This window comes from Lynx rufus, unplaced genomic scaffold (genome assembly GCF_022079265.1).
Source record: "Lynx rufus isolate CCGP_SWC_20201006 ecotype Redwood Valley unplaced genomic scaffold, mLynRuf1.p SCAF_27, whole genome shotgun sequence".
In the NCBI taxonomy this organism is placed as follows: domain Eukaryota; kingdom Metazoa; phylum Chordata; class Mammalia; order Carnivora; family Felidae; genus Lynx; species Lynx rufus.
In genome coordinates, this window is record NW_025814842.1 from 7,502,431 (window position 1) to 7,530,384 (window position 27,954).

The following is a 27,954-nucleotide window of genomic DNA, read 5'->3' on the forward strand; positions in this document are numbered from 1 at the left end:
CGGCTGGGCCCTTTGCAAGGACGGGAAAGGCTAATGAGAAACCGGTCAGCAGTGAGAGGTGGCACTAGGCACCTCTATCACCTAGAAGTCGCTCAAGCGGGAGAGCAGGAGCTCTCGGCAGGGGCATATGCTCGCCCTGCCCACCGCGGACCTCAGAAGTTGTTATCGATGTTCCAGACGTCCCCGCTAAGTGCGTTGGCTGCCCCCTGCAGCGTCCAGGTAAGCAGGGCCAGCTGGCGTCGGAAGCGGCTCTCCTGGAAGCCCAGGCCGGGAGCCACCCCGGAGGAGGCAGCCCTAGGGTCTCCGGAACCGTGGGAGCGCAACAGTCGCACGTGGTCGAGCAGCGCGTCCAGCGTGTGGTCTCCGTGGCCCAAGAAAATGTGGCGGAACGGGGAGTCGGCCGGCGACACGTACTGAGACAGGAAGTAGAACTCCACCTGCGCCGAGAAGGGGGTCGTGTCGGGTGGGGGTTCCGCCTGAGCGCGGGGGCCGGACACGCGTAGCGAACATTGCTGAGCAGCTTCTTTAAGTCCCACCTCCCTTTGTCTACCCAATCGGGGGTAGTCATTCTTTGACGTCACCAGCAGCCGGGTAGGCAGCGTCCTCCTACTGTGTTTTAGATTCTCTCCCATTCTATCCCTCTGGCCTCCAAGCCCGCATCTACGCCCTCCCAGTCTTCCGTCTTCACTCATTCACTTACCCGGCTAAAGCCTCAAATAACGGTCTATGGTCCTGCTGTTCCTCACTCTCCTACACCCCAGTCATTCCCCCTCACCGCCGCCAGCGTCCACATACCAGCGTCAAAGGTCAAGGGGACAGGCCAGTGCTAATGAAGTGCCTGACTCTGTCCTCCCTCTATGACGCAGATGCTGACCATCTTTCTTGAGATGGCCTCACTCCCCGCCCAGTTCTCCCACCTTTCTTCCAGCCTCTCTGGGTTCCTTCTGCTCCCACGTATGGGCAGGCCCAAGGCTGGACCCCCACCCTCTGCTCCTCTCCTTACCTACAATCCGGTGTTCTTCAAGCCTGGCTGCTTACTAGAATCACCATCGCGTGGGTGCCACCCCAACAAAATTGGAATCTCTATGGGTGGTCTCACACGCTCACATCTTTTCAAGCCCTCCATGCCCCTGACTGCAGTCACGACCTCATGGGGATAATTGCCAAGTCTACTTGACAAAAATCATCCACTGAAATCCCGGCCTCCACCCTTCTGGACCTCCCCACCAGGTAGGGGGCACCTGGATACAGCCTCACACACATGAGCACCAACTTCTTCTAAAACCTGACCCTTGCACCCACAATCCCTCGTGAGTGCCAGGGTCTCCCCAGTGCCAGCCTCTCAGCCCGGAAGGTATGTTCATGTGAATGGGGTGAGCTCAGACTGCCTGGTTTCTGATTTTGGCTCCACCACTTACTGCGATCTTGGATAAGTTATCATTGTACAGTACTAGCAACCTCACAAGATTTGGGGGGTCCTGTGAGGGAAAATGCAGTAAAGCCCTAGCACATGGCAGCCCTCGAGAAATGGCAGCTGCTATCATTTTCCCCCTCCTCTTCCCTTAACACCCCGTCTGTCCGTTTTCCTTCCAAATGTCTCCCATCATTCCAGTCCCCTCACCCACAGGTGGTATTTACTGCCACTCTCATCCAGAGTTCAGCCATCACTCCATTCATTCCCTCTTCACCATGGACGGTCTGGCCAAATCCTTCCTAAAACTCTGTTCTGCCCCTACCACCTCCCTGTTCAAACACCTCCCTAATTTCCTTGATGCCCAGACCCTAAAAATTCAAACTTCTTTTCCTGGCATTCAAGGCTCCCTTGATAGGTGATCTCTCTCCCACAGTTTGGTGCTCCTCTCCCCTCTGCTTCTCCACAGACTTCTGTTCAGGTTCTGCTGGTCCATGCCCTGCTCCCAAGGACAACCAGGCCTATCTCACTGCCATACCCTTACTCTGGATGTCTCTACTCTGAATGTCTTTTGTCTGCACCAACCCACGTTCTGTTTGTTCCTCTAGACGAACCTCACAGTCTAAAGCAGGGGTTAGCAAACTTTTTCTAAAAAAAAGCCAGGTAGCAAATATTTTCGGCTCTGCAGGCCATATTGTTTCTGTTGCAAACACTCAACTTTGCCACCATAGCTAGTACAAAAGCAGCCATAGAGAATATGAAAAATCAATGTGCATGGCTGTGTTTCCATAAAACTTTATTTGCAAAACAGGCAGCAGGCCAAGTTTGGCCCACTGGCTATAGTTTACCAACCCCTGGTCTAGAGCAACAGAGTTCCCTGGGTCTGGCCCAGCCATGTTGCTGGTTCTGAAGTTCTGAATCTTTTACTCTCCAGCCCTGAGTCTGAATCATGCCCCTAGCATACAGGTGCCCTTCATTCCCTGGGGGGGGGGGGGCATGTGGCAATTTGGGGGAGTGGGGTGGGTGAGGGGAGTAGCATCTTTTTGTGTTCCCGGAGTCTGGCACAGCAGGGATTAAAGCAAGATCTGTGAATGAGAATGAACCATGCGTGTCTCAGTGGAAGGGATAAAGGGAAGGGGAGATGGAGAGGTCAGGAAGTAGGGGAATAAGAGAGGAAACTGAAGAGAGAGAAGGATGAGAGGGATCAGGAGAAAAGAGCAAGGATGAAAGAGCCAAGAGGGATGGGTTTGCGAACAGAAACAAGGGGTAAGTGGTGCCAAGGGAAACAGGCAGGGTCACAGGAGGGAAAAACAAATGGAAGACATGTCCCAAAACCAAGGTCCTGCATACACTCCGGGTTCCCTGTCCACACCACACTCAAGGAGGATGGTCCTGCTTAGAATTTTGCCCTGTAGACTTTTTCCCATGCCCACGGCCCCTACTTACCCCATTTCCCGAAATCAAAGCGTTGAGTTCTTGGGAGTAAATAAATGGAAGAAAGTGGAGAGGTCGGAACAGGAGACAGAGCGTGAGTTGGGAAGTATTCAAAATGAAGTGGGAGGAATTGGCCAAGGAATCAGATCCTGTAGAACTTTACGTGACACTTCCCCCAGGCAGCTTCTCTGGGTTTCACCTATCTTATTACCAGAGGGAAGAGAGCTCTCCTTGCTCTGAATTTCTTAAGCCTTTGCCCCTCCTGGCCATAAGCTTGTGCCTCTTGTACTGTGGACGATCGTGGACATGCTTTTTCTCTCCAGAGGAGAGGAGAGGGAGGCAGTGAAGGGCTCGGCGCAAGGCAGAGGAGTCCCAGTTCTGCCACGCGGTCTGCCACGCTTCTGGCCCTCCCTGTCCGTTTCATCACTTTGCGGGGCCTGTCTCAGTGGTCGCTCCAGCCTGTCTGGTCTGTGAGCGCTGTCAGTCCAGGACTGGGAGCGCCCGGAAGACAGGGACGGAGCAAAGGCGGAAACAGGGGAGAGGAGCACAGAGCGAACGGGTCCTGGGAAGGGTGGCTCCAGGCCTTCAGAGAAAGGGAGAGGGCGCGGGGGCGGGGCCTCACCCGCATGATGCGCACGTTGTACATGCGCATCAGCCGCTCATCGCTCTCCTCTGAGCTGTAGATCTCCTTTCGCAGCTTCTCAGCTGCCCGGATGTAGTCCCCCCGCGCCGAGTACACCCACTGGAGGGTCAGCCCGCGGGCCTGAGGATGGAGACGCAGGCTGGGGCCGGACGCAGGGGCCAGGACCCCAGCCTAGGGTGGGGGTCCAGGTGCTGGGGAATGGGGCTGAGACCCTGGGGCTGGCAGGACTAGGGGGTATAGTGGAACAGAATAGTGGGAGAGGGAAGAAGATCTGGGCGGTTGGGAGGGTATGAGTTGGGTCCTAAGGAGTCTAGGGGTCTAGGGCAGGAGTAAAAGGACCAGGTTGTCAGAGGGGACTAGACCCTAAGGATTGTGGGGAAGAGGGGCCACACCTCTGGAATGGGCAGCACTTTGGGGGGATATAGCGCCCCCCCCACCCCCAGAAGCCAGGAGCAGGGTTGGTATCTTGGACCTTGAGGTCCCCAGAGAACTCGTTGAGACTGCCGATGTGCTTGAGGACCACGTCCCCGTAGCGGCCAAAGTCCAGAGGCAGCAGGTGATCGTGGCTGAGCCTGATGAGGAGTTGCCCAGCGAGCTGGGCCACAGCCTGGGCCACCGCGGGCAGGCGGCCCCGCAGGACCCTGTGTAGGTTCTCGTATGTGTCATCCTTCGTGTGCAGGAACGGGTACGCCTGGCCATCCTGCGGGGACAGGGTGCACGCTGGCACAGGGTCATTGTACAGGCAGGCTGAGGGGATGCTGCTCTGGGACAGAGCCAGGAAGTCTCACCTCCATGAAAGAGAACTCAACGGCAGGGACCCCCGCAAAGGCCGTGAAGGAATAGGCACTGCTGTCCATGGGCAGTGGCTGGATCCTGAGAGTGGGCAGGTTGGAGTGCTCTGTGGGTTTGGCTCCCCCCACAAGATGCCCTCCCTTGCTCCTCACCCCAACTTACACCTCAGCATCCCAGCTGTGATTGTTGAACATCACCTGCTCATAGAGGGTCTGCCCACTGTGGTTAGGAGAGTCCACCTGGAGGCAGGGTAGGGGGCACCGGTCAGGTCAGGCCCTGGCCACCACCAGCTTCCCTTCATCCCCTGCTCCTGGCCAGCTCTTGCCTGCTTCAGGATGTTCTCTATGAGGCTGATCAGAAGGGGGCTGGTCTTGGCCTGGAACTTGTCATCTCCTGCAGAGAGGGAGGAGAAGGGATGCCAGGCTCAAGGCTTGGCCCTGAGGGCAGGGTGGACCAGAGGAGGCCCAGCTGGTCACACTACCCCCACTCACCCAGCACTGCATTGTCCAGGCTCACATAGACTACGGCTTTGAGGTGCAGCACGCTGAGGTAGCCCTGTGGGTGAGGGATATGAGGTTTAACCACCCCCCCCCCACCTCTTCCCACTGCCTGACTCCCTGTCCTGGACCCCACATTACCTCTAGCCACTCTGTGGAGCCCACGCTCCCAAAGTCCCCTCCGTCCCAGCTGATGAAGAGAAGGCTCCTGCGAGGCCGGAAGCCTGGAAGCAGAGTGGGTTGGGAGCATGGGCTCAGCTGAAGACCAAGCAGAGACGCCATCATTGTCTTCCTCTGTCCTACTTCCCTCGGGTCTCTCCTTTCCTCCCATCCAGCCCCCAGCCCAGCCCACCTCCCCTGGTCTGCCCTGACTCAACTATAACAGTGATGGAGATGGCTTTCATATGGAGTCTCCTGCTTAATGCTTCACTCAGACCAAGGACTATTATTACAGTTGACTCTTAAACATGGGTTTGAACTGCTTGGGTCCACTTACATGCAGATTTTCAACAGAGCGGAGGGGCCTGCACCCCTAACCCTGGCATTGCTAAAGGGTCAACTCTACTTTCATGTTTAGATGAGGAAATGGAGGTAAAGTGACTTGCCCAGGGCCATGCAGCTGGGACATGGAGAAGCCAGGTTTGGCCCAGGTCTGAGTGGCCACTCTCTAGCCTGTGCTCCTGACTGCCTCTCTGCCTTGTCCTAGCTCAGGCCACAGCCCCAGCTACCCGGCCCAGGCCTTGACCTTACCATTGCTCACCATGGAGGAAAAGGTTCGCACCAGCTCCAGCAGTATGGCCGTCCCCACAGCAGACTTGGCCGCTCCTGGGCCCCACGCATCCCTCTGCGCCCCAATGACAACATAGTGATCTGCAGGAGGGGAGGTTTGGGGTCTATGTCCTTATACTGGCAGTACCCAGAAAGCATCTGGGAGGGTGTGTCACAGGGCCTCATCACCATTTCTTAGGCCTCTCAGTCTCCACTTCCCAGCCCTGCCATCCCTGCTGTCCCTAAAGTGACAGCACCTCTTCTGCTTGGCCCTGCCTGGATGGCCTGCTCCTTCAGCAGGGTGCTTGGAGTCATTCTGGATTCCATCACCTCCCTGGTCAGCCATGTCCTGCTGTTTGACAAGTCCTGACAGGTCTTCCTCCTCTACCCCTCTACCCCAACCTTCCCCCCCCAACCCCGGTTTCTCATCTGAGCTGCCATCACAGGCTTCCCTGTGTGTCTCCTCAGTGTTTGTAGATATCACACTCTTCAGCTCAATAACCCACTTTGATTCGGGGGCGCCTGGCTGACTCAGTCAGTTGAGCATCTGACTTCAGCTCAGATTGTGATCTCATGGTTCAAAGGTTCGAGCCTTGCATCAGGCTCTCTGTTATCAAGGTGGAGCCCGCTTCTTCTGTCCCCCTCTCTCTCTGCACCTTCCCTGCTCATGCTCACTCATTTTCTCTCTCTCTCTCTCAAAACTAAACATTAAAAATAAAAAAAGAACCCACTTAGATTCCTACTGCTATCTGCATCTAGTTAGGTTCAAAATGTTCGTCTGCCTAACCTGAACTCCTTTTTATGCTATGACATCACCCAAAACACACTTGCTCACCTCCTGTGCTAGGGAACTCACTACTGTGCAGAACTGCCCATCCTGTCTCTGGACAGATTTGACCATGGGGTCTACTCATTGCCACCCTCCTTGGTCCCAGATCAGCCTCAATTTGCCAGCCTCCCACCCTGCTAACTCCTGCTGCCCCCTCCCCTGGGCACCACCCCTGCCCACTCCCCCAGGGCCTCCTGCTCCAGCCCCATTTCTAGTCCAGGTTCATGAGCAATGGCTCCCCTCCTGCAGGCTGTGGGTGATGCTGGGCAAGCTAGCACACCTGGCTCTGAGCGGCCTTCGATGCAGCCAAAGATGTTGCTGATGGGGGTAGAGACCCTGTGGTTGTTGACCCCTAGATGCAAGCCTGGCCCAGGGCCCAGGCGATAAGGGGAGACTGGGAGGTGCCCCTGCCATTCCTGGGGGGCCACAGGGCCTTGGAGTTTCCTGGAGAGGGGTGGGGCAGAAAGGGTTGGAAGTGGCAGAGAGGCCCAGGCTATAGAAGAGCCCAGAGCTCCCCCTGCGCTCTTTCCCTCCCACCCTCTGGTTCCAGCTCGACTTCTGCAATGTGCCTCCTGCCTTGGACAGTTGTGCAGGTTAGGTCCTCAAAGGTGCCCAGAGGAAGTGGGTGTGATATCCAGCTGGAGTTCCACTCACTGGATGGCAGGCACTGGCATGAGGCTCTGCCGACCCAGAAGATTCATCTTTTTCTAGTTCACCCCAAAAGAGTTTACAAACTAGCTCCCTCTCCCTTCCTCCTCCCCTCTTGGTCCCCACACGCCCCTCACCTCAGCAGGAGGGAGGCAATGTCCGCACTGATGGGCTGGGCTGGGATGTTAGGGAGGCCTGAGGACTGGACTGGAGGGAACTGGGTTTGATTAAAGGAAGGGAAGCCAGGCGTGTAGGGGTCCCCAGTTCCCAGGTGCACCTGTGAGGAAGGGGATGTCCACGCTGAAACTGTGAGCTGGGCTCCCAGGAGTAGCTTACCAGCATCATCCTGGACAAAGAGGTACAGTCTTGGGACCCCAGGAATCCACCGCTGGCTGCCCCCAGACTCACATGTCCATACACAGCCCTGTGGCTGGACAGGCCGAGCTTGTGTGGGTCCTGGGAGAAGTCTGCGGAATCAGGGTATATGAGCACTCCTCGGGCCCCAAAGTCCTGGGCACTGGCCACCTGGGGATGGGACATGGGTAAAAGGCTCCTTCTCCCAGAGAAAACCGATTTATAAGGGCAGGAGCAGGAAGTAAAAGTAAAGTGGCACTGCCTCTGCTCTGCTATTATGAACCCAGAGAGGCTGTGGGCACCCCCCACCACCCTCATCTTCCCACCTTCGCACAGCAAACCTCACCTTGCTCCACATTCTTCCCTGCTTGTTCCCCATCCCAACCTCCTGATTTTGTTCCCCGCCAACACTTTTCTTACCCGCTTGGTTCTTTTCCTCTTCTGACAGCCTCCTAGAGGCTTCCCATCTGCTGCTATCCTATCTTCGCTTTCCCCAGCCCTGCGCCCTCCGCGCTCCACTCCATCCCCCATGCAGAGACCCTCACCTTCTGGGCAAAACTGATCTCCCCCAGGCGCACCAGCAGGAGGCGCCCCGCTGGCTCCACGCCCTGGGCCCGCAGGTCCTGCAGGTCCTCTGGGCGCCCGTAGTGGGCGTACACCAGCTCTCCCTGGGAATGAGAAGGGCTGTGAGGCGCTGTCTCCCCGTCCCTCCTCCGCCACCCGGGAGAGGACGCTCGCTGCCCCCGTCCTGGGGGCGGGACAGGGGGCGCTCACCGTGGCGTTGCCCGTGGCGCTGTAGGGACAGTAGACATCGTGGTCCTCCAGCTGCAGGGGCTCCCCGAGCTTCCCAGCCGCCTCCACCCAATGCAGGGTATTGGGATGAGCCCTGAGGAGCGGAGGTGGTAAGCGCCCCCCGCGCGCCCCCCGCGCGCCCCCCGCGCGCCCCCCGCGCGCCCCCCGCGCGCCCCCCGCGCGCCCCCCGCGCGCCCCCCGCGCGCCCCCCGCGCGCCCCCCGCGCGCCCCCCGCGCGCCCCCCGCGCGCCCCCCGCGCACTCACGGGTCCGGGAACTGCAGCCCCACGTAGTGCGTATCCATCCAGACGTGGTCCAGCTTTTGGCCCAAGAGCGCCACGCGGATGTCCTGAGCCAGGGCCGCCATGCCGGCCGAGCCAGCCACCCTTTTCCGAAGGCTGGTTTGCCTGAGCGGGAAGAGGTGGGATTGGGGCGTGGAAGGGGAAGAAGGGGACTTCTGGACGCCTGGAGGAGAGGGAGGGAGGGGGGCTGATGCCAGAGACGTGGGGTCGCCCTGGGGCCTGGGCAGTGACGGACTCTCAAGTCTCTCCCTGACTCGACCATTACCATCCATCCCATTACCACCCGGGCTGCCAGCCAGCGTCTCTAAGGCCTCCTTCCTCCTTAGCTTTCTTGGTATCTTGTCCACCATCTCTTAGGTTATTACTGGCTCAATCCAAACTTCCCGATTTACTGCCTTTCCACACATATGCATACTGCCCTGTGCTTTGCCCCACATATGAAAAACACTTTTCTTCCAAAGGGCTAACTGGGCGGATGTGGCCCTCCATCTCCCCCACCCTCCACCTGAGTCTCACAGAGCTATCTTAACATTGTGGTTCCAGGTGTCATAGTGGGGCCCCTTGTCTTGGAGACCTCACCCTGTCGTCTTCCATAGTCACCGCCTAACTAGTGAGCCTGTTGTCGCCTGAGCTTCAGGCATGGCCTCCCTGACAACAGGCTTCACCTGCACCCTCTCCAAGGTGGACAGACTCCTCCCTCCTCAGCATCATCATTGAATACCCCTCTACCTTTTGCCTTGGCAGAAACCCAGCTGTCCCCTGAGACGCCGGGTTCCTCTGGGGCTCTGGTTCTTCTACCCCCTGCACTTGCAGTGGAGGCAGACCCCTGGCTCCACGGTTGGAATTTCTGGCCATTACTGCTCTGGGAGAACTCTCTTCCCTTGAAGCCTGGACCATCCAGCTCTCCCACGCTCTGCCCCTCTTTCAGACAACCGGTCACTTGTCCGCTTTCATCAAGGACTTTGGTACCTGGCATATCATTTTCATCTCCACTAAGGAACTCCACCAAGTTTCTGCACTACAAAATCCACATGCAGGGTCACCTGAGTCTCAGCCTCCACCCTCTGAGCTCTCGCGAGGACCACTGCACTCCATGGTCTAAGTGGTTTTCTCAAGACCATTCCTGCCTCCCACTCCGCCCCCACCCAGGATCTCAAGTATTTGTTTGAAACTGCACCCATCAGTGCGTTCGTAAAATAGATGATGCATAACAGTAAATTAGATGTACACGCTGCAATATATAGACCTTGAAAACATGGCGTTAAATTAAAAGAAAAATTTATCAAATTAAAAACACACTAGAGAGACACTAGAGAGAGCTGTATCTGAGTAGTGGGTCTTGGAGTGACTTTTTTTTTTTTTTTTACATTCCTCTTTATATTTTTCCACATGGCTTAACTTTAAAAACAATGAACATGGAGGATGTTATGCAAACATTAGATGTTTTGAAAATTCTACCTATCCATGTAGAACATTCCATATATGACAAAGCTATGTGTGTATTTAAAGGCGCACATCAAACACATCAGATGAGGTGCTTCTGGGTGAGGAGACGAGGGAGGAGGGCTCAGAGTTAGGGAGGGAAATTAAATAAGAAAATCCTTTGCTGAGGACACTGAACTACTGCCCCAGGAGTATCATGAACTCTGTTCTTTGCACCAACCTTAAAAAACAAAACAAACAAACAAAAAAAAAAAAAACAACTAAAAAAAAAAAAAACCACTAAAAGCTCCCCCTACATCTGATCATGATACTCTGTTGTTTCAAATTCTTCATTTCTCTCTCTTTCCTCTTAAAATCCAAAGCAGTTTGGGTAGCCATTAAGGCCTTATATGACCTGAGCCATATCCACCTTGACACTGCAGCTCCCCGTGGCCACAGGTCAAAATTCAAGCCCTGTGATGTGCCATTAAAGACTTTTCTGGGTCTATCCTGTCTGGACCCCTCTGTACTCATTCAGACAGTCACATGGACCTTCGTTCACTTCCTCCAATAGGCCACCATTCTCACCCCAGGCCCTCTGCACCTGCTGTTCTCTGGCGTAAAATGCTTTTCCACCTTCTCTTGGCCTGGTGAACAACTCACCCCTTGGGGTCAGCTCCTCACTTCCTTAAGGAAGCCTTCCCTGACCCCCACTCTAAGTCAGATCTCCCTGGTTATAGTCATTGCAATGATGCTAGTAACAAATACATAGTCAGGAATGTGATTATTAGTTCACTATTGATTTCCCCCAATAGACTGAAAGCTCCATAAGGACAAGGTCCAGACTTTTGTTCTCTGCTCTATCGCCCCCACCTACTACTTAGCCTAGCACTTGCCACACGGTAGGTGCTCAAAAATATTTGGTGGACAAACGAATGAATGACCTCATCAATGTCACTGCCAGTTCAGCCATTTACTTCCCTGGTCACACCCACACTGCTCTTGTCATCACCCAGAATTCCGTCTCCAGAATATTTATCCACTGAGGATTTACTGAACACTAACTAAATGCCAGGCACTGTGCTAAGTGTTGGAGATGTCAGAATAAATAGGACACAATTTATCAGATAAATGTTAAAAGTTCCAATATCCCACTCTCTGACTAGAGCTTTCCAGGTTCCAGCTTGCTCCCTGACGCTCACTATACCTGCTCTTCAACCACATTGAGTACTCCAGACTGTCCGATTTCTCCAAGCCTCTCTGAAGCTTTCCCTTCCTTCTCCATTCACCCTGGAGTCATGCATCACTTCATCGCTCGCTCCCCCTCACTGCCACCCTCTTGCCCTCCCCACCCTCTGCTGACATCCACAGTGCCACACCTCACCCTGCAACCTGGCAAACCACCTGTTCAGTCTGTACCCAGCCGACCGAGTGTTGTCCAGGAAAATAAGAAGCCCCGGGGCGCCTGGGTGGCTCAGTTGGTTAGGCATCTGACTCTCGATTTCAGCTCAGGTCATGATCTCACTGTTTGTGGGATCGAGCCCCTAGTCCAGCTCTGTGGTGACAGCCCAGAGCCTGCTTGGGATTCTCTCCCTCTCTCTCTGCCCCTCCCCTGCACTCTCTCTCTCTCTCTCTCTCAAAATAAATAAATAAACATTAAAAAAAATAAAAAGCTATCTGGAGTCTACAGCAAAGTTCATACTGCATAACAAAGTAATATAAAAACATTCCTGTGAAAGTCAGGAAATAGGCATATCTCCAGTCATCATTACCTAAATTCACATCCTCTAATGCGATAAGCAATGAAAAAAGACAGAAAAGGTATAGACATTGAGAAAGAGGCTATACATCTCTCACTAGCTATAGCTTATATGACTTTCTACTTAGAAAACCCAGGAGAATCCACTGAAACCACTATTCCTGACCAAAGAGAGGGCTATTGGAGGCCTGACCTCTGAACCTACCTGGGCAGCTCCTTCCCAATAGGGAAAGTGACCTCAGGAAAACAAGAGAAACACTGGCCTGCTTGGGCTGAGCTTCAGGCCTGCATGGTCTATATCTGGATGGCATCTCTCACAAATTAGAGGGAAGGTCTATGCTCACAAATGCATTTCCTTGCTCATTTTTTCAGATTCCTTAAAATGTCCCTTCTCAGAAACCCCCAGAGCTTCCCACAGCCACAGGTCAAAATCCAAGCCCTGTGATGTGGCACTCAGGACTTTTCTGGGTCTGTCCCGCCTCCTGTCTGGATACTGGACCCTTCTGCTCTCACTCAGACAGTCAGCTCCCACATCTCCTAAGGGTGCCATCCTCAGAGCCAGAGCCCCTCTGCAACCTTATCTCTGGGATGCCCCCCCCCTCCCCTCAGCTCCAAGTGCCTGACATCCTTCCCAGGACCACTCCCAGGGAGGCCAGGGAGGCAAGTGGAAGGCCTCAGAAGGGGCCCCACACCAGAGTCCTGGGCAGAGGGAAGGAGGCTGAGTTCCGGCAAGGCTGACCCTTACCTGATTGTGTCCTCCAGGCGCCCCTCCCCCAGGAACCTCAGGAACATGGCCTGGAGGTCGCTCCAGTACAAGGTGCCCTGGTGGGAGTCTGGGCCCGGCTCATAGTTTATATCCTCGCTGACCACCAACACGTCATCCCCGCATGCCTGGCAGGACCCTCGGAAGGCCACATAGCCCAGAAGGAAAGCTGGGGGATGGCAAGATGGAGATGCCCTTGTACCCCCCTCTGGATTCCAGAAATCCACCCCCAACCCAGGCCCTTCACTGACGGGGGGAATGGGGTAGGGGATGACTCTCACCCCCAGTGAAGATCAGCAGGGTTGTCAGGACCAGGTAGGGGGCAGCCCTTCGTGCTGTTGCTGCCCAGAGTCCGAGGTTCTGCTTCCCTGCTCTGGAGCCCAGGTCAGGGCCCCTCAGCTCCATAGGGCAGAAGTGGATGGGTGGCTCAGCCCCCTCCTCCCCGTCTTCCTCTTCCTCCTCCAGGCGCCACTGCTGGGTGCCCTCCACGCGCTTGTAGATGGTCTGAGAGGGTCGTGGGGACAGCCTTTGCTGCGCAGGGCACGGTGGGCATGAGATTGGGAGAAGAGGCGTGGGGGATAGGCTAGGATCTGGCAATAACAGTCAGTGACTATGGGGTGCCAGAGGAGCACAAGGCAGGGGAAAGGGTCCTGAGAGGCAAGCTGCAGGGGAAAGATGGAGGTGGGGAGGGGAGGGGCCAGCTTTGGGGTTTGGGAGGGGGCTGAAGGACCTAGAGAGAAGGCCTAACGTGTCCCCCAACCCCACTCGGTCTTACCGTTCTGTGAAGTAGACCCCAAAGCCGCTCCATGCTCGTGCCCCCTCCTGAGCCTCGCCGGCTGTTCCCCCAACAGTGATAAACCGTTTGTGGGAGCCCCAAGAGGGCCCCTTATCAGCCCTGGCAGGCAGCCTGAGCCTAGGCCGTTCTTGTCCCCCCCCCCCCAAAGGGTGGGGGCACAGTCCTGGCCTCAGTCCAGCCTTCCAGATATGAACCCCCAGCCCAGGCCAGAGGACAAGGGGCTGTGCCCTCCCCTGCCAATCCCTCCACAGTCCCACTTCCGCCCCCTTCCTGCAAAACAATCAATTTTTTTACCTTGGGGCAGACTTTGGCCTCCTAGTTCCCATCAGGGGTGGGGGAAGGGGACTGATGGCTGGGGAGGGCAAAGATAAGGATGCCCTCTCCTGCTTCCACCCCTCCCAGTGTCCTTGGGGACCCCTTCCTAAGCTCCCCACTATGAAAACCTCACCCCCTCTCAAGTCATCTGGCTTGCAGGCCCACCAGTGAGTGCCCAGCCGGTCCCTGTAACGCATTAGGCTTGGCTGGGGTGATCCTAAGCTGAAGTTGCCTAAGTGGTGTGACCTGGGGGTTGGTCTGGCCATGTGAATGCCTATCTCATTGGAATCAGGCTGAAAAGTGGGTCTGGGGCTCCTGCTAACTTCTGGGGAGAGAGGGGCATGGGTGGGAGCATATGGTCAAGTAGGACCAGTGAGTGCTCCGTGTTGGGGTTCTCCTGGATCTGTGAGTCAAGGCCCACCAGGCATTGGTGGGAAGTGTCCTGGTCAAGGCCTGGGCAGAACTGGGTGATCTTCAACAAGTCATGGTCTTCTCTGGGGCACCTGCGTCTCTTTGGTGACCGGAAGACATGACTTCTACCTCTTTGGGGTCTGGGCACCCCTGGAACACATCACGGGCACAAACTGCTAAGTTTTACCCACAATTTCACGCATGGGATGCAGGTCCTCAAGCCCTACCGAGGATCCCAAGTAGCTCTGGAATAGAAGTGCTCAGGGGCCTCGTGTCGGGTCTCCCTTGGGAAACCTCAGCTCTTACCCAAATTGGGAGAGAGGCTCAGAGCTGCTGGGGCGCACCAGTGCCCCAGTCTCCGCCCCATTCTTGCCACCGCCAAGAGCCCGGAGAAGGAAGACGAGGCGCAGCCGGCTCACCTGAGCTGCAGGTCCGGGGGGCTTAGGCACCGCCTCCCACCTCAGGCCCGAAACCCCGCCCACCTAGGGCCCGCCCCAGCCCCGCCCCCCTGGCGAGCCCTCCGCTCCGCCCCTCCCCTGCCGCGGGGTCTAGTCTCCAGCATCCGTTTCCTGCCCCAACTCGGCTCCTCGCTAGGGGCCCACTTGAGCGACTCTGCTGTGTCCTCGCTACGGGATCCTCCCTGGGTCCCCCTTGAAACCCGAGGCTTCTGCGGCTCCTGGATCTCTGTCCCCATCCGCAGACTTTGCCCCGGCGTCCACTGTGGGATCATCAAAGGACGTAGGTGTGGGCCTTCCTCCCCTCGCTTCCCCCCAGGCCCTTGACCCCACGCCCTCCACCCCCACCAAGCAGGCCAAACTTTTTTTTTTTTCTTAAAACATTTTTACTCCTTTCAACCCAGAAACATCACATCTAAGCGGAAGAGAAGGGAGGGGAAGAGACGAGGGCATGGGGGTGGGGGCTTCGATGTGCGCTTGCGGAGGCCGAGCCGGGAAACCCTCTCCCCGCCTTTTGGCGTCCCCTATCCCACCGCGGCGGGCCGGCGAGTGGGTGTTGAGGGGACGCCCTCAGGGGCACTTCCGCTCCACGCACTGCTTCCCTCCCTCCTCATATTCCTGCTTGGAGATCCACATCTGCTGGAAAGTGCCCTGGGGGCGGGGGACGACAGAGGCCTTCAGGGCGGCCCTGGAGAGAGGAGGGGACGCCCCTCCCCACATTCCACCAGCAGGCCCAGCCCTTGGGAAACCCTCCCCCTGCCCTGCGAGCCCCGCCTCTCCCGCCCATATCCCTTCCTCCTCCACCTCCCCAAGCCTCCCCGCCTTCCTTCATATTCAGAGGGTGAATACCCCTCCTCCTGTCGTTCAGTCAGAACATTGGTTCATTCATTCAACAAGTATTTATTTCGCACCTGTCTGCCCTGGGCCACGAGCTGTCTTCGAGGGGGGAGTGGAGCTTAGAGCCTCAGGCCAGCCAACCTGTCCCCCCAAAGCCCCCACCCCCAAACACCTCCTGCACCTTTTCGCTCCATCAGGCCTTACAAACTTGTCAAGTCTCCTGCATTCCCAAGAACAATCTTTCCTTCACCCTCACCCTTCCTGCACCACCGAACTTCTGGTTGGAGTGGTCTTCACCACCCACGCTGAACCTTGCCCCTTGAGGGTCTCCTGCACTGGGCATCCCAGACTGTCCCTTCTCTTTGATGGTTGCTTCACCTCTGCCTGAAAGCTAGTGCCTGTGTCCCTGGTACTGACCCTGTTTTCTGGGCTCACAGAACAAGCCTTCCAGAACCAGCTCCTCCACTCCTGGGACTTCTGCTCAAGCACTAAAACCCCACCCCTCCCCCCAGTCTCCAGTCTGCAATGCTCAGCGCTGAGTACTGGACCCAAATACTCAGCTGTCTTTCGGACACCTCTTTCTGAGTCTCTTGGGACCTCAAACTCGGCATGTCCAAGACTGAGTTCCCCTAGGCCTGGCCCAAACCTGCTGCTGTGGTCTCTCTCACCTTCTTCTTCTTTTTTTTTTTTTTAATTTTTTTTTTTGATGTTTATTTATTTTTGAGAGAGAGACAGACAGAGCGCGAGTGGGGAAGGGGCAGAGAGAGAGAGAGAGGGAGACACAGAATCTGAAGCAGGCTCCAGGCTCTGAGCTGTCAGCACAGAGCCCCACGTGCGGCTTGAACTCATGAGCTGTGAGATCATGACACTTAACCCACAGAGTCACCCAGGTGCCCCTGGTCTTCTCACCTTCTATACTAATGCTGTCTGATACAGTAGCTATTGAGCACTTGTGGATGTCGAAATGTGGCTAGTCTGAACTGACATGTGCTCTACAGTTGTAAAATACACAACAGATATTGAGGACTAAGTCCAGGAAAGAGAATGTAAAATATCTCACTTTGATATTGATCACCCATTAGAGACTCCTGGGTGGCTCAGTTGGTTAAGTGTCCAATTCTTGATTTTGGCTCAGGTCATGATCTCACAGTTTATGAGTTAGAGTCCCGCGTCGGGCTCCAAGCTAACAGTGTGGAGTCTTCTTGGGATTCTCTCCTCTCTCTCCCTCTTTCTCTGCCCTTCCTGCAGGTGCATGGCTCTCTCTCAAAATAAATAAATAAAATTTAAAAAATTATTGGTCACACCTTGAAATTATAATATTTTGGATATATTGGATTAAATAAAGTATATATATATATATTTTTTTTTTCTTTTAACTAGAGGTGCCTGGCTGACTCAGTTTTTAAGTAACCTCTGCACCCAACGTGGGACTCAAAATCACAACCCCAAGATCAAGAGTCATATGTTTCTATGAATGAGCCAGCCAGGTGCCCCAAAGAAAGTATATTTTTTCATTCTTTTTTTTTTTTTTTTAATTTGAGAGAAAGAAAATGTGCAAGCGGGGGAGAGGGGCAGAGGAAGAGAGAAAGAGAGAGAGGGAGAATCTTAAGCAAGCTCAATGCTCAGCACAGAGCCCAACTTGGGGCTCGATCCCATGACCCCAGGATCATGACCTGAGCCTAAATCAAGAATCAGAAGCTCAACCAACTGAGCCACCCGGGCACCCCAAAGTATATTCTTTAAACTTAATCTCACCTGATTCTTCAGGCTCTTTTAAAATATGGCTATTTAGAAAATTTAAAGTTGTATATGTGGCTCGCATTACATTCCTGTTGACCACGGCTGCCAGGAGCTAGCATCCTGAGACTCCTCCCCTCTTCCCTCTTGTATCCAAATGCTGTCCACATCTGTCAGTTGGACCTGTGATGAGCTGCCACTTCCACAGCCTGATACCCACTCCTCTGTCAAACCCCACTCCCAGCAGAGACCACAGCAGCCCTACTCAAGCCACTCGCCACTCTGCTGCCCTAGTGAGTGAGCTTCCTAAACTCGGATATGACCGCGTCTGCCTATAGCCTTTGGTCTCACCTGCCTCTCCCTATAGCCCCAGCACCCTCTCTCTCTTTGCCTCAGAAGTTCTTACTCAGTCTTCCATCTCAACTTCAACGCTCCTCTGAGTCCCTTCATGACCCTTGAACTAGGTCTGGTCCTCCCTTGAAGGGACATCCCTGCACTTTGTGGTCTCTTCCTGTTTAATGGCCTCAGCCTCTGGACTCTGCCTTCTCATGGGGGCCGGGACTAAGCCAGGCACACAGGTAGGCATGGCTGACATGTTCCCGGCCCTCAGCTGACTTCACACTATCAGCCTCCTCTATTTCTGACCCTTGCTTCTGTCTCCTTGAGGGCTGCCCCTCTGAGGGATGTCCTTCTTGCTCTGTTGTGGCCCCGCTGTCCCCTCTATATGGCTGACGCCCGTGAGACGAAGTTTGCATCTCCGGCTCCCTGCTCACCGTCTTGCCCGTGCCCGGCGACAGGTCCAGACAGGACCCTTTGCAGGGTCCCCTTGTGTCCAGCTCACACCCTGATCTCCTCACGCCTGACACAGTCTTCCCAAGCATGCCTGTGACTGTCACGTTGCTTCCTCCCCCCAACCTCTGTGTCTCCCCTTTGCTAAGAACAGTGGGTGCCCCATCCACAGTCTCAACCCCAACCAGTCTCTCCAGCTCCTTTCCTTCTGCTCCCTGATTTGCCCCGATGGAGCATTCACTGGCTGCTCTTTCTCAAAAATACGTTTGTTGAATGAATGAATGAATGAATGAATGAGGAGGCGGGCAAGGGGATGGGGCTGTTCGGGCCTGCCCCTTTCCCACACTCAGTGCTAGGCCAAGCCCTGTCCCTCTCACCAGCGAGGCCAAGATGGAACCCCCGATCCAGGGGCTGAACTTGCGCTCCATGGTGCTGTTGCTGGCGATGAGCTTCAGTCGCATGCTCTGGGGAGAAAGAGAGGGGCAGGCGGGGGAGGGGGGGAGGAAACACCTGGGTTCTGGGAAGGGACAGGGCATGGAAGTGGGGAAGACTGGGAAGTCACAGGGGGGTGTCTGCTCTGGTGGCCAGAATGCCTGATGTTGGGGAAGGAGGAAGGATTAAGTCCTAAAGAGCTAAGCCACGACTGGAGTCCAGGGCCCTGGCCGCGGTGGGCTCTTACCGGTGGGGTCTTCTGGGAGAGCTCTCGATTGAGCCTGTCAGTGAAGCCCTGGAGCAGTGTGTTCCCGCCAGTGACAATGACACTGCCGTACAAGCCCTGAGAGCAGAGAGGAGTGAACCTTCAGGGAAGAGCCCCTCCCCGTCTCCCCACTGCTCCTGGGCCCCTTTGCCCAGACACAGGCTTGGGCCTCACCGGGCGAATGTCGATGTCACACATGCCAATGCTGGTGGTCACCACGTGGCCCACACCTAGCATGGTGTTCCCCGACAGGCCCTGCCGAGAAAGGTGATCTAGGTTTCCAGCCTCTGCCCCCTCTCCCCAGACCCCGGCGATCCTTCCCAGCCTCCGCGACACGCCGGCTTCCAGGGAATCCAATCAGCCCCCCACCTCAACACCCTCCGCCCAGCCCAACCTTGACATTGGAGGGATCAAACAGGCCCTCAGGGATGCGGAGCCGCTCAGCGCCATAGTCTGTGTTGTAGCCATTGGGCATTTCATAGTGCACTGTGGGCATTTGCGCAGCCACCCTGCCCAGGAAAGAGTGAGACTCTGCCTGGGGGTGCTCACAAAGGACCAGAGGTCCCCCGAGAGTCCCAGGCCTGTCCTCTTTCCCACCCTCCAGCAGGGAATGCCACTCACTGCTCATCGTAGGGAGAGTCTGAGACCTGCAGCACAGAGGCCTGGAAGTCCTGGATCACCTCCTGAGGACCCAGGGAGGTAGTGAGGGTCTGGTCTCCCTCCTCAGCACTCCCAAGTACCCCCACCTGCAGGGCCTCTCTGTCCCTTCCCCTCTTCTCATGGTAGGGGACGAGGAGCTGGGGAGGGGCAGGGGCTATTTCGGGGGACGCTGTCCTCACATTGCACATGTAGTTATGCCAGGACTTGGAAACCTGGGGTAGCTTCTCCTTCTTCTTCCAGTTTGGGGGGGCGCCTTCCCGTACGGGTTCCTGTGGGGCACAAAGCCTGTGAGCGCCCTTCCCCACCCCACACCTGCCCAGCCCACCTGGACCACACCTGTGCTCCTACACAGACCAGGCACTGGGTTCTTTGCTCTGTTGGCCACAAAAGGCAGCAGAAGAGAGAGAATAGGGAGAGCCTGTTCCCATGTCTGTCACTCATGCAGCTGTACAGCTATCTGAAAGGCCCAGTCAGAGGAAGCTAAGGGCATGGGGAATATAGTAAGAGATCAGACAGAACCTTAAGGGGCTTTTTCCTGAGCCGTGTTCCATGTGGGGGTCCAGGATAGACCCTTGCATGCAGTGTCTCACTTAACACGGCAGCCTTGCATGGTGTTATTCCACTTTGCAGGGGAAGAAACTGAGGTTCAGGAAGCTTCAATCTCATGCTGTGGGGTCACACAGCTTTTACATGGCAAAGGCACACCTTGAACCTGGGTCCACCACACTGACCCTCCTACATTCTGCTCCCAGCTGGCTGTATGGCCTCGGACATGTCCTTCAGCATGCCTGGACCTCTGATGCTTCGATTGTAAGTTGGGTCCTCTGGGGGCCCTGCTACACCCTTTTCTGGCATCTAGTGGGTCAGTGGGTCAACAGTCATAGGGTGAGTGCCCAGGACTCCCCAGAGACCCCACCTTGGCTGCAATCATGTAGGGTGGGATGATGTCAATGGCCATTTCCTGGAAGAGCTCCCGGCACTGCATGGAGATGAAGTCTCCTGCCAGAGGTGACTTCACAATGCCTGGAAAGGGAGGGGACGTTAGGGCCTTGTCCCCCAAGACACCCCCGAGCCCTACCGAGGCCTCACCTTGCTGTAGGACGTAGCCGTCATGCACTGGGATGGCCGTGGTGTGGGTGGCCCCACTGTCCAGCACCAGGCCCGTGGAACGTCCATTTGCAAAGCTGGCATGGGATGGGTAAGTCAAAGACATGGTGGCAGTGACGGGGCTGGGACTCAGGTCTGGCCTGGTCACCTCTGCTCTCCTGGTCCAGCCCATTCACAATCTGCAAATCTCTCATTCTGGTTTATGACTCATGACTGGAGGAAAGCTCCTGAGACCCCTGTCACTTCTTCCCTGTCTGAATCACAACTTCTTCCTCTTTTTCTTCCTTCTGAGCTCCCAGTCTCTCTGGAGTCTTGGTTCAGTGTTCTATTGGCTCCTTGAAATGGGGGACCATATTGCCCCAATGCCTAGCTCAGGAGTTAATGCAAGGTAGATCGTTAAAAAAAAAAAAAAAAAAAAAAATGCTTGATTGGCTATTTGGGGAGGAAACTCCTCAGTGTTATATCCCTCCCTGTTCTCTCCAGTCCCAGCCCTTGCTGTCTACTTGGCCCAACTCTGTCTGTCTGTCTGTCTGTCTGTCTCTGTTCAGCTTGATCCAAGGAATAGGAAAGAGCCACTGATCTGGCCGCCCCGGGGTCAGAAGGCCCACAGAAGGCCCTCTGCACTAATGGGGCACAGAGTGGGTATCTGCCATCCAGTACACTAATCTGCACAGAATCAGGTCCAGCCTCCAGTTTAGCACACCATGAACCCCACCCTGGCCCTCCACCCAGGCAGAGCAGCTCAGCCCAGAGGATACGCGGTGAGCACAGCTGTCTTGCATAAGAAGAAGGCAGGAATGTTGTACTGCTCGAACATCAGCTCTGTCAGCTTCTCCCGCTTGGCTCGTGTATTCCACTGGGGAGAAAGTACAGGAGGGGAGGATTCAAAAAGGGGGAGGCACAGACCCATGTACGATACACACATGCGCGCGCGCGCACACACACACACACACACACACACACAAACTTGGACTGGGGAGAGTTCAGGCCTCTTGATCCACATAGACCTTTAGAATGTGAGAACTATGGAGAATTTTAAAGATCACATTCCAAATTCAGCTGAAGAAAATAAAACTCAGAGAGGGAGAATAACTTGCCCAAGATCACACAGAAAGCTCTGGGTAGAGCTTGGTAGAGTCATAGTCTCTTGACTTCTGGCCCAGTGTTCTTTATTTTATTTTTTATTTTTAAATAATTAACTTACTTTACTTATTATTATTTTACTTATTATTTTTTTAATGTTTATTTTTGAGACAGAGAGAGACAGAGCATGAATGGGGGAGGGTCAGAGAGAGGGAGACACAGAATCTGAAGCAGGCTCCAGGCTCTGAGCACAGGCTCTGAGCCTCAGCACAGAGCCCGACGTGGGGCTCAAACCCACAGACCGTGAGATCATGACCTGAGCCGAAGTCGGACGCTCAACCGACTGAGCCACCCAGGCGCCCCTAATTATTTTTTTTTTAAGTAGGCTTCACACTCATGACCCTGAGATCAAGACCTGAGCTGAGATCAAGAATTGGACGCTTAACCAACTGAGCCACCCAGGCACCCCTCAGTGTTCTTTATTGTACAATATATACTTCAGGCTCCTTTCAGCCTCCAATTTATCCCTCTTTCCCATTTTAATCATCTCAGAGGGAAGAAAGCTGGGAAGAGGATTTCTGGGTAAAAACTGTGGATTGAATACAAACATCTAATTTTATTCTCTTCCAAGATCCCAGCAAAAGTATAATAAAGGGGCAATTTAAAAAGACATAAACCCATGTCACCTGGCTGGCTCAGTCACTAGAGCATGCAACTCTTAATCTTGGAGTCACAAGTTCAAGCCCCACTTTGGGCTTGAGATTTCTTGAGGAAAAAAAAAAAAAAGACATAAACCCACAAAAGCCGACCAGCATGTGAGAAGATGCTCAACATTGTTGGCCATTAGCGAAATGCAGATCAAAAGCACAATGAGATGCCATTTCATACCCACTAGTGTGTTGATGATAATCAAGGGGAAAATAAAGGTATAGAGAAACTGAAACCCTTGTACATTGCTGGGGGGGAAGTAAAACGGTTCAGCCACTGTGGGGAACAATGAGTAGTTTCTCAAAAAGTTAAACATAGGATTACCATATGACCCAGCAATTCCACTCTTAGTTATATATCCAAAGACTTGAAAACAGGTACCAAATAAATCCATACATACAACTGTTCATAGCAGTACTACCCACAATAGCCACAGATGGAAAGTCCCCAAAAGTCCATGAAGGGAGAAATTGGAAAAACAAATTGTGGTATATCCATACAATGGAAAACTACTCGGCCATAATACAGAATAAAGTACTGACATATGCCATGACATGGATGAATCTTGAAAATATTATGCTAAGTGAAAGAATACAGACCCAAGAAGTCACATGTTGTATGATTCCACTTATGAGAAAGATCCAGAATAGATCTATTCATAGAGACAGAAAGCAGATTGATGGTTACCAAGGGCAGGGAGAGTAGGAAGAAACTGGTTAATGAAAATGGATTTTCTTGTGGGGTGATGAAAATGTTTGGGAACTAGATAAAGATGATGACTGCACAACATTGTGAATGTATTAAATGCCACCAAATTGATACCATTAAAAAGTTAATTTCATGTTATGTGAATTTTAGTTCAAAAAAGAGAGACAGGAAGAATCTTGGACAGACACCCTCAAGAGTTGGGAGTAACAAAGAAGGAGAAAACAACAACAAATTTTTGAAGAGCGGAAGCCAGATAGTTGAGTGGTAACTGACCTAACAGATTCAAGAACACTAACTCCTAAGCAGGTAATGGAAAAAGCCAAGAACAGCCTGTGTCAAATTGCGGACTTCTCACAGGGTTCAAGAATTTGTAGTTTCAGGCATCTCTGGCAGTTAAGGTTAAGGGAAAGCTTAAAAAAAAAAAAAAAAAAGAGTGTTTAAAGCCATTCAAGTAATAGCTCCCTAAACTCTCTCCCCAGTTCCATCCATGTCACTGAGCTATTTATTACCCATCCTAGCCTCAGCAGAAGACTGAAGTTTATTCTCTAGACAGAATAACACTGAGGGGCTCTGGACAGGTGGGACACTTGACACAGTTGGGAGTGGAGACACTAAAAACAGGAGAATTAAGTGATTCCATGCATATTAAATGCTGAGAACCTCAGCCCTATTCCCTCACTCCCAGAAAGGGGGTGACCAGGCCTGTCTGTAGGGTACAAGCTTTCTCCATGGGTTACATCAGAAATCTATAGATGCCAATTATCAGAGGCTGCCTAACAAACACCCCAGGCAAATCATCCTATAGCAACATCCTCTATCACCACAGCCAGTGAGTACCCCCACTTCACATGGCTTTCAATCAGTGTTTTAGTCCACCACTTGTAAACATAAGCAGACAACCAAGGATTAGCAGAAATCTGAGAAAAGCCTCTAAAATGAGACAGAGACCCCCAGAAAGGGTAGAGAGGGAGTGGCTGGGTGGCTCAGTCAGCTGAGTGTTTGACTCTTGGTTTCGGCTTAGGTCATGATCTCACGGTTTGTGGGTTGAAGCCCCTCATTGGGCTCTGTGCTGACAGTGCAGAGCCTGCTTGGGTGTCTCTGTCTCCCTCTCTCTTTTCCCCTCCCTTGCTCTTTCCCACATGCTCATGCACTATCTTTCTCTCAGAAATAAATAAATAAATGGCAGAGGGAAAAAAAGCAACTTGGAAGAACAGAGATTATGCAGGGAAATGAAAATTTCCAAAAACAGAAACAAAACTAATGATATCCTGAGTGAGCTAACATCATATTTCACCCATGAAGAAAGAATTGCATGTTCTAAAAAGTAACATTTGTAGAACCAAAAAACTCTTGAAAAGTAAAACTACAGAAGCAGAAATGAAAAACTCAATAGAAGAATTGAAAAATAAAGTTGAGGGAATATCTTGGAAATTATAGGAAGAGGGACGCCTGGGTGGCTTAGTTGGTTAAGCAACTGACTGGCTCAGGTCATGATCTTGTGGTTTGTGGGTTCGAGTCTCGAATTGCGCTCTGTGCTGACAGCTCAGAGCCTGGAGCCTGCTTCAGATTATGTGTCTCCCTCTCTCTCTGCCCCTCCTCCACTTGCACTCTGTCTCTCTGTGTCTCAAAAATAAATTAAAAAAAAAAGAAATTAGAGGAAAATATGAAAGGAAGGAAAATATAAGAAAAAAGATAAGAAAATTACAGGATGAATTCAGGAGGTGCAAAATCCAAATAATACTTTCCTAAAGAAAGAACAGAGAATATTAAGAGAAATTAATCATCAAATAAGGAACTAAAATTACTTAATCAAATAATTACTGAATTATTTTTTCACTGAATCGAAAGACATAGATTTTCAGATTGAAGGGACATAATGAGTATCTAGAGCAATGGATGAAAATAAACCAATATAATATTGAGAAATTATAGAACACTAAGGACAAAGTGAAAATTCTATAGGCTTTCACAAAGGAAAGCATTACATCAAAAGATCAGGAATTAGACATCTCTGCCTTCTTTATTGTTATTTTTCCTTTTATTTATTTATTTATTTATTTTTTTTTTGAGAGAGAGACAGAGTGCAAGTGAGGGAGGGGCAGAGAGAGTGGGAGACACAGAATTCGAGGCAGGCTCCAGGTTCGGAGCTGTCAGTACAGAGCCTGATGAGGGGCTTAAACCCATTAACCATAAGATCATGACCTGAGCCAAAGTCGGACAGTTAACCTACTGAATCACGCAGACACCTCACCTCTGCCTTCTTGATGGCAACAATAGATGCTGGAAGACAATGCAGAAGGACCTTCAAGATTCTGAAGAAAAATGATTTCTATTTATTTTTTTTTTTTTTTTGGTATTTTAACGTTTATTTATTTTGGGGACAGAGAGAGACAGAGCATGAACGGGGGAGGGGCAGAGAGAGAGGGAGACACAGAATCGGAAACAGGCTCCAGGCTCTGAGCCATCAGCCCAGAGCCTGACGCGGGGCTCGAACTCCCGGACCGCGAGATCGTGACCTGGCTGAAGTCGGACGCTTAACCGACTGCGCCACCCAGGCGCCCCGAAAAATGATTTCTAATTTGGAATGTTATACCTAGCTAAGCTATCAATCCAAGGTCAGACATGCAAGGTCTTAACATTTTTACTTCTCATGACCTTTCTAAGGCAGGTACTGGAGGATATGCTCCATGAAAATAAGGGAATAAATCAAGAAAAGGAGTGATGAGATACAAGAAACAGGACTTCTAACACAGGAGAGAGGTGTAGGGATGCCCTAAGATGATGGTGAAGGGAGATGTCAGGATGATATCTATGTTCTCTGTGTAGAAGGCAACAAGTCCAAAGTGGAGCAAATCACTGGGTTTTTGGAGAGATTTCTTCAAGAAGATGAAATTGATAGAATATCTAAAGGAATTAATGTTTTGAGAAAGGATATAGGTAACATAAGCTGATGAGTAATAAGCAGATGAATAATTTAGGGTCATATTATTAAGCAAATAGAAAACTAAGTCAAATAAAAAACCAGCACAATTTTTAGCTTTAGGGAAAACAGAAAGCTGTGCAAGGAAAAGAAAAGTGACCATGGTTTATTGCCCAGCTCAGACCTTATTAGCATACATAAACATAAGAGTGTAAATACTGAATAATGATTTTTAAAAATCTAAAATACAACTGTATTTGTATTAAAGTGTGTGGTGTGGGCTGGAAGAGGAAAGTGAGCTCAATGTTTATTTTCTATGGTGGGAAATCAATGCCTAAAACTAAAAAAAAATCCACAGGCAGCCTTTTGAGTGTGATATTTGGAGATATGGAAGAACCTGACCCCCCCCCCAAAATAGCTAAAAAAAAAAGCCTCTGGAAAAGGGGAATGGAAGGAAGATGATATGAAGGCAGTTTTTTTCCTTAATATGTTTTACAAAGGAAATTGACAATGTGCATATATAACACTGACAAAAAAATTTTAAGTTAAAAAGTCAAACAAGGACTTTGGTGGAGAAAACAGCAGGGATGGACTGAATGGGCAAAAGATAGGAGTGGATAGAATAGGAAGGTGGGGAGAAGACTAAACCAGGGAGGAAAGAAAGTGTTTTTGAAGATGGTGATGGTGGAGTTGGCAGCAAAGTCTGAAAAGTTAAGTGGAGTGATTGATGGCAGAGGCTTTGGGAGGGGTGGGAGAGACAAATGGCAGAAAGAATGCAGGGAGTCCCTAGGGCTGGACTAGGGGCTGGATGAGGCACTTACCGGGGCCTCGGACATGAGCACTGGGTGCAGGTTTGGCTCAGACTTGACGTGTTTACTGTAGGTGTGATCCAGGATGGCACGGAAGCACTCCCAGTCCTCAACTGGGGCCAGGAGACCAGCGGGGAGAGATGAGAGTGGGCCGGTAGGGGTCCAGGGACAGGAAGCAAAGGAAGGAGGGAGGCCAAGTCCAGAGGAGGAGATGGGAGATCAGTTTCAGCAGAAATCCCCCCTTCCTAGGAATCTGTCGGGCCCCTGGGCTGGGAACCAGGCAGCTGTGGGCAACTGCAAGGTAGACTCTGTGGGTGTGGGGTGATGTGCCCCCGGTTGTGGTGTGTGGGCTTCGGGTCTGTGTCGGGAGATGGTGGGTAGGGGCTCCTTACTCATGCCATTCTTGAGGGGCGACATGACCTCAGCTCCATCCCGAGGCACATGCAGGGCGTTGGTGTCGATGTGGAAGATCTTCCCTTTCTTCTCTTTCTCCCCCTCCAACTCCAGCCCGCCCCCCTCCTCCGCGGCCAGCAGCCCCACCGTGGTGGGGAAGTCAGCCTGGAGGGGGGCATGGGCAGGAAGAGGGATCAACCTCTTGCCCCTGTCCAGGCCCATGGCAAGGCCCTCAGCCCACCCCTGGGTTTACTCCCACATTCCCGCTCTGCAGAGCTTCTCTCTGTGTTGTGAGAACCCTGGGTCACTGGGAAGCCTGGAGGGGAGTCCGGAGTCTCTCGGACTTGGGGATGGGGCTGGAAGGCTCACCTTGGGGCAGTCCTCCCCAGCGTACCCAGCGCGGACTGAGAAGGAGCCAATGTCAAAGACCAGCGCCCCCACCTCATCTGTGCGGGGAGACAGGTGTGTGAGGGGACCTCTCCCAAACTCTCTCCCCCTGGATAGCTCCGAGAGGAGGTCAGGGCAGAGCCACAGTCTCGCCACCTTCAACGCCGGCTGGGGTAGGTGGGAGCTCGGCCTGGAGTCCGGATCCTGGGAGTGGGGATCAAGCCTCCAGAATCCCTTCTTGCCCGGTGGCCTTATTCAGGCCACTCTCCTCGCCGGGAAAGAAGGGGCCAGGGGGGCCGGGAGGAGGTGAGTTGAATGATGGAGAGAGTGAGCCCAGTGCGCGCGAGCGACCGACCTGGGAGGACCAAAGGTAGGAGTGGCGCAGGACCCAAACCCAGGGCTGGACCCATTCGAGCGCCGAGGTGACAGGCCCTGGGGTGCCCAGAGCTCAGGTCGCGCGCGTGAGGGGTGCAGGGCTGCCGGCGAGGCCGCGACAGGCTAGGGAGCCTGAAGCCCGAGGCTAGCTCACCTCCGCCGTAGACGCCCCCGCTCATAATGCCCTCTCAGCGCTGCTCACGGCCCGTGGGCGGCGGCGGGATCAGCACCGAGGCGGCCGGACAGCTCCCGGGATCCCGGGCGGGGCGGGGCGCGCAGTGGCCAATCAGGAGGTCGGATCCCCCGCCCCCAATGGCGCCGCAGATTGGCTGCGAGGCAAGACAATAACCTGAC

At 53.2% G+C, this 27,954-nt stretch overlaps 2 protein-coding genes across 2 annotated transcripts; both read right to left on the bottom strand.

The window, feature by feature from the left end:
• Positions 1–152: 152 nt before the first annotated feature.
• Positions 153–13,221, bottom strand: TFR2 (transferrin receptor 2). The gene is made up of 18 exons (XM_047089526.1): positions 13,189–13,221; positions 12,695–12,944; positions 12,396–12,582; positions 8,434–8,574; positions 8,151–8,262; positions 7,922–8,044; positions 7,431–7,547; positions 7,160–7,299; positions 6,655–6,818; positions 5,528–5,647; positions 4,919–5,001; positions 4,772–4,835; positions 4,606–4,673; positions 4,443–4,519; positions 4,277–4,361; positions 3,961–4,188; positions 3,468–3,608; positions 153–437 (listed from the first exon to the last, which is right to left on the bottom strand). Exons 1-18 carry the CDS (start codon positions 13,219–13,221, stop codon positions 153–155), a joined length of 2,418 nt encoding a protein of 805 aa, XP_046945482.1.
• Positions 13,222–14,860: 1,639 nt separating this feature from the next.
• On the bottom strand, positions 14,861–27,779 carry ACTL6B (actin like 6B). Its single transcript, XM_047089543.1, has 14 exons — positions 27,755–27,779; positions 27,208–27,284; positions 26,838–27,003; positions 26,458–26,558; positions 20,976–21,073; positions 20,200–20,294; positions 20,027–20,133; positions 19,290–19,379; positions 19,072–19,133; positions 18,845–18,959; positions 18,625–18,705; positions 18,433–18,528; positions 18,131–18,217; positions 14,861–15,041 (listed from the first exon to the last, which is right to left on the bottom strand). Exons 1-14 carry the CDS (start codon positions 27,777–27,779, stop codon positions 14,961–14,963), a joined length of 1,281 nt encoding a protein of 426 aa, XP_046945499.1. The 3' UTR covers positions 14,861–14,960.
• Between the last annotated feature and the right edge of the window lie 175 nt (positions 27,780–27,954).

Excerpts from the sequence above, each read along its gene's own strand:
- TFR2 (XM_047089526.1), bottom strand. The coding sequence starts at position 13,221 with ATGGAGCGGCTTTGGGGTCTACTTCACAGAACG. Across the intron at positions 7,300-7,430 it reads ACAGGGCTGTGTATGGACAT|GTGCACCTGGGAACTGGGGA; the intron begins GTGAGTCTGGGG and ends CCTTCCTCACAG. Across the intron at positions 4,362-4,442 it reads CACAGCTGGGATGCTGAGGT|GATCCAGCCACTGCCCATGG; the intron begins GTAAGTTGGGGT and ends GCCCACTCTCAG.
- ACTL6B (XM_047089543.1), bottom strand. The coding sequence starts at position 27,779 with ATGAGCGGGGGCGTCTACGGCGGAG. Across the intron at positions 18,706-18,844 it reads TTGATCCCTCCAATGTCAAG|GGCCTGTCGGGGAACACCAT; the intron begins GTTGGGCTGGGC and ends CTTTCTCGGCAG. Across the intron at positions 15,042-18,130 it reads GTTCCATCTTGGCCTCGCTG|GGCACTTTCCAGCAGATGTG; the intron begins GTGAGAGGGACA and ends CCCCGCCCCCAG.